Source organism: Antennarius striatus, chromosome 17, assembly GCF_040054535.1.
Source record: "Antennarius striatus isolate MH-2024 chromosome 17, ASM4005453v1, whole genome shotgun sequence".
NCBI lineage: Eukaryota > Metazoa > Chordata > Actinopteri > Lophiiformes > Antennariidae > Antennarius > Antennarius striatus.
Window position 1 is genome coordinate 3,639,510 of NC_090792.1, and position 2,991 is coordinate 3,642,500.

Consider the following 2,991-nt stretch of genomic DNA (forward strand, 5'->3'; position numbering starts at 1 on the left):
ATTCCTTAGTAATCACGCACTCTTAGTGAGTTTAGTAGTTTAGTGATAGCTATTTGATTCTTGCTGGGGCTGTGATGTCATCGTATCGTTAGCTTTATAGAGGTAGGTGACAGAATGGGATTGTGGGTAATGCCGTGGCTTTACAGCCTGGGTTCAAATCCATCTTAGAACGGTTCTGTCTTGTTGTATGTCTAGGTTCACTAGCGGTTCTCCTGGTTCCTTCCACAGTCCAAACACATGCAGAAGATGTGACCCTAACCCTACCTCGACCCCGGCCTCCATTCGGGTCGCCCAGTGGGAGCCAATTAAAAACCACTGGCTGTCAGAATCAAATCATTCGTCAACGTAAAGATATTTACCTCTAAATCCTCCAGCCGACACACGTGCACTCTGGCACGCTAAGGATCATGGGAGGCGTGTGAGGCATCCAACACACACAGAGGGAAAATCAGCTATTGACAAGCAGCTTCTCACCTCTTTGATGCATTTGTTGACAGGTTGCCGTGGGTTACCGCAGGAAAGCTACACAAATAAATGAATGTACATTAGTTACATGGATGTTCTTCATTATAACAGTGCACCAGTTCTGTGACTGTGAATCTTTTACACACTGTGTGTGTGTGTGTGTGTGTGTGTGTGTGTGTGTGTGTGTGTGTGTGTGTGTGTGTGTGTGTGTGTGTGTGTGTGTGTGTGTGTGTGTGTGTGTGTGTGTGTGTGTGTGTGTGTACCATACAGATGAAGTGTAGTGGTTACTGATGCATACCAGATGAACTTCTATATTTAGTTAATGTCAATGTCTGAAGCTTCTTCTCCCTCATAGAAATCCTTCGACTTTAATTGATGCCCTAAATCATCCTTCACTTTTAATTCTCAACAAGTAAATCACTTTCTATGGAAACTTGAACCTCCGAATGTGCCGAAGCTCCACCACCAGAGCACACAAGTGACAGATAATCATCTGTGATGGACGATGAGGAGGTGGAGGCAGGATGAAGGAGAGATGGAAGTGGTGTCTTTGGTGGTGGAGGAGGGAAGAGAGGAGGGGGGGCTGTTTTGTGAGATTTCTGTGTGGGTGTGGGCAGCTTTACTTTTTGCCACTGGGGACAACGATTTCTCACAGGCTGCTGCCTCCCATCGTGTCATGGAAGGCACGATGGGAGGCTAGGGTATGGATGCACAAGAACACACAAATGGCACATCAAACACCGGCCCATGCCTTAAATGCACTGGAAAGAAAATTAGTCAATACAGTAGCTGCATTAGCACAGTTTTTGTCCAGTGGACCTAAACGTGTTAAATGTAAGTGCAGCCAATGAAAACGTGTCATTTTATGTTTATCACAGTTGGTCTAATAGAATTTCTTGTCTTTTTTTTTTTTTAGAGTTCAAACTTTTTTTTCACCTTTAATATTTTTTTGTCTTTTACTTTAGAAAAAAAGGTCAGAATGCTGACTTTCTCTTCCTCACATAATTTTTAGTTTTGGTTCGTGAAATAAAGTTAGGTTTTGACTTTATTCTCAAAAACATTTCCATGTGGCTTCTTCCATAAAAGTGAATGTCAGCATGATAAAATTCTTCAGTGAATATTGAGACCACAGTATGGTTAAAACCCATTTTATGTTGATTTTTTCCTACAAAATAAAACCCACTCATTTCACTTCTTACACAACTTTATTCATTTGACAGTTTTATTTTCAAATCGATTTACACGTTAGGAGTCTACACACAAAGAACTTGTTAACATTATCAAGCACCGGTGCTGATTATTAAATGACTTGAAATTTCAAATGAGGAAAATGAGTACAGTACTTGGACATTAAAGCCAGTAATACAATAATCATCTCTGCAGACAATGTTCTGTTAACTGTTCTGCTGTGTTTTTTTGTTTGTTTGTTTGTTTTTTGTTATTTTTGTCTGATCACAGATTTTCATGGCAAGAAGTAGGAGGCGTCTCAGGCAGGATTCTCTTAATTTCTACACCTGATAATCACTGTTGTCTGAGGAAAACTCAAGTTTTTTTAAATTTTTGTGTGAAAGTACTTGAAAATGATTCATATGTATCTTAAAAGCGAGGAAAATATGAGCTCTAGAAATATGATTTTTAATTTTGGGGGGGCATGAATGGATTATTACACACGATATTGAACAGAACGTTTGTTCACGTCTGCATCTATCTATCTATCTATCTATCTATCTATCTATCTATCTATCTATCTATCTATCTATCTATCTATCTATCTATCTATCTTGGATTCAAGTATCTCACTTGTTAATCATGATTTAGCCAATCTGTTCATTTAATTAAGTAATAAATTCATTTTTGCTCCAGGAGAACGATATGTACAATCTTTACCCATAACTTTACGATAAAGTTAAGATAATGCAACAGTAGAAGTTATAGAAGAAGCACTAGTTCCTCGAAACAAACGTCTCTGCATGAATAAAACATTAAAACACTAAAAACTGACTCAAGGTTATCTCATTTTGCTCCGTCCTGTTACACTAAAGCTTCTCTGTTGTTTTCTGATAACACCCACCCAGAAAGAAGATAATATGAACATTCTCCTCATATTTAAGAATCACTGCCCTACAGTCTACAGTCTTTCCTTTTAGTTTTTACTCTTTCTGCGCGCCTCGCTGCCAGACTTCAGCTCCATCAGCTCCACTTCATGCTTCGCCGCAGTTTCCAACACTTTCTGTTTATTATAGAAGACCACAAAGTTATTGATGATTGGGTGGATGGGCAAAGCGATGGCGATCACTCCACAGAGAAAGCTCACGGCTGCGTTGCACTTTCCGAGTGTGGTTTTGGGGTAAATGTCTCCGTAGCCCACAGTGGTCATGGTGATGATGGCCCACCAGAAGGACTGAGGGATGCTCCTGAAGAGGGTATCTGGGTGACTTTGCTCCATTGTGTAGGCCAGCGCCGAGAACACAAAGATACCCACGCCCATGTACATGAGGAGAAGCCCCAGTTCTTTGAGGCTCCTCT

At 40.4% G+C, this 2,991-nt stretch overlaps 1 protein-coding gene across 1 annotated transcript in view; it reads right to left on the reverse strand.

Annotated features, from left to right (window-relative positions):
• Positions 1–2,312: 2,312 nt before the first annotated feature.
• The window catches only part of kcnf1b (potassium voltage-gated channel, subfamily F, member 1b), a 1,715-nt gene continuing 1,036 nt past the window's right edge, over positions 2,313–2,991 (reverse strand). The window contains exon 1 of the mRNA XM_068338884.1: positions 2,313–2,991. This exon is cut by the window's right edge and continues 1,036 nt beyond it. Coding sequence (XP_068194985.1) covers positions 2,609–2,991 — 383 coding nt within the window. The 3' untranslated portion in view covers positions 2,313–2,608.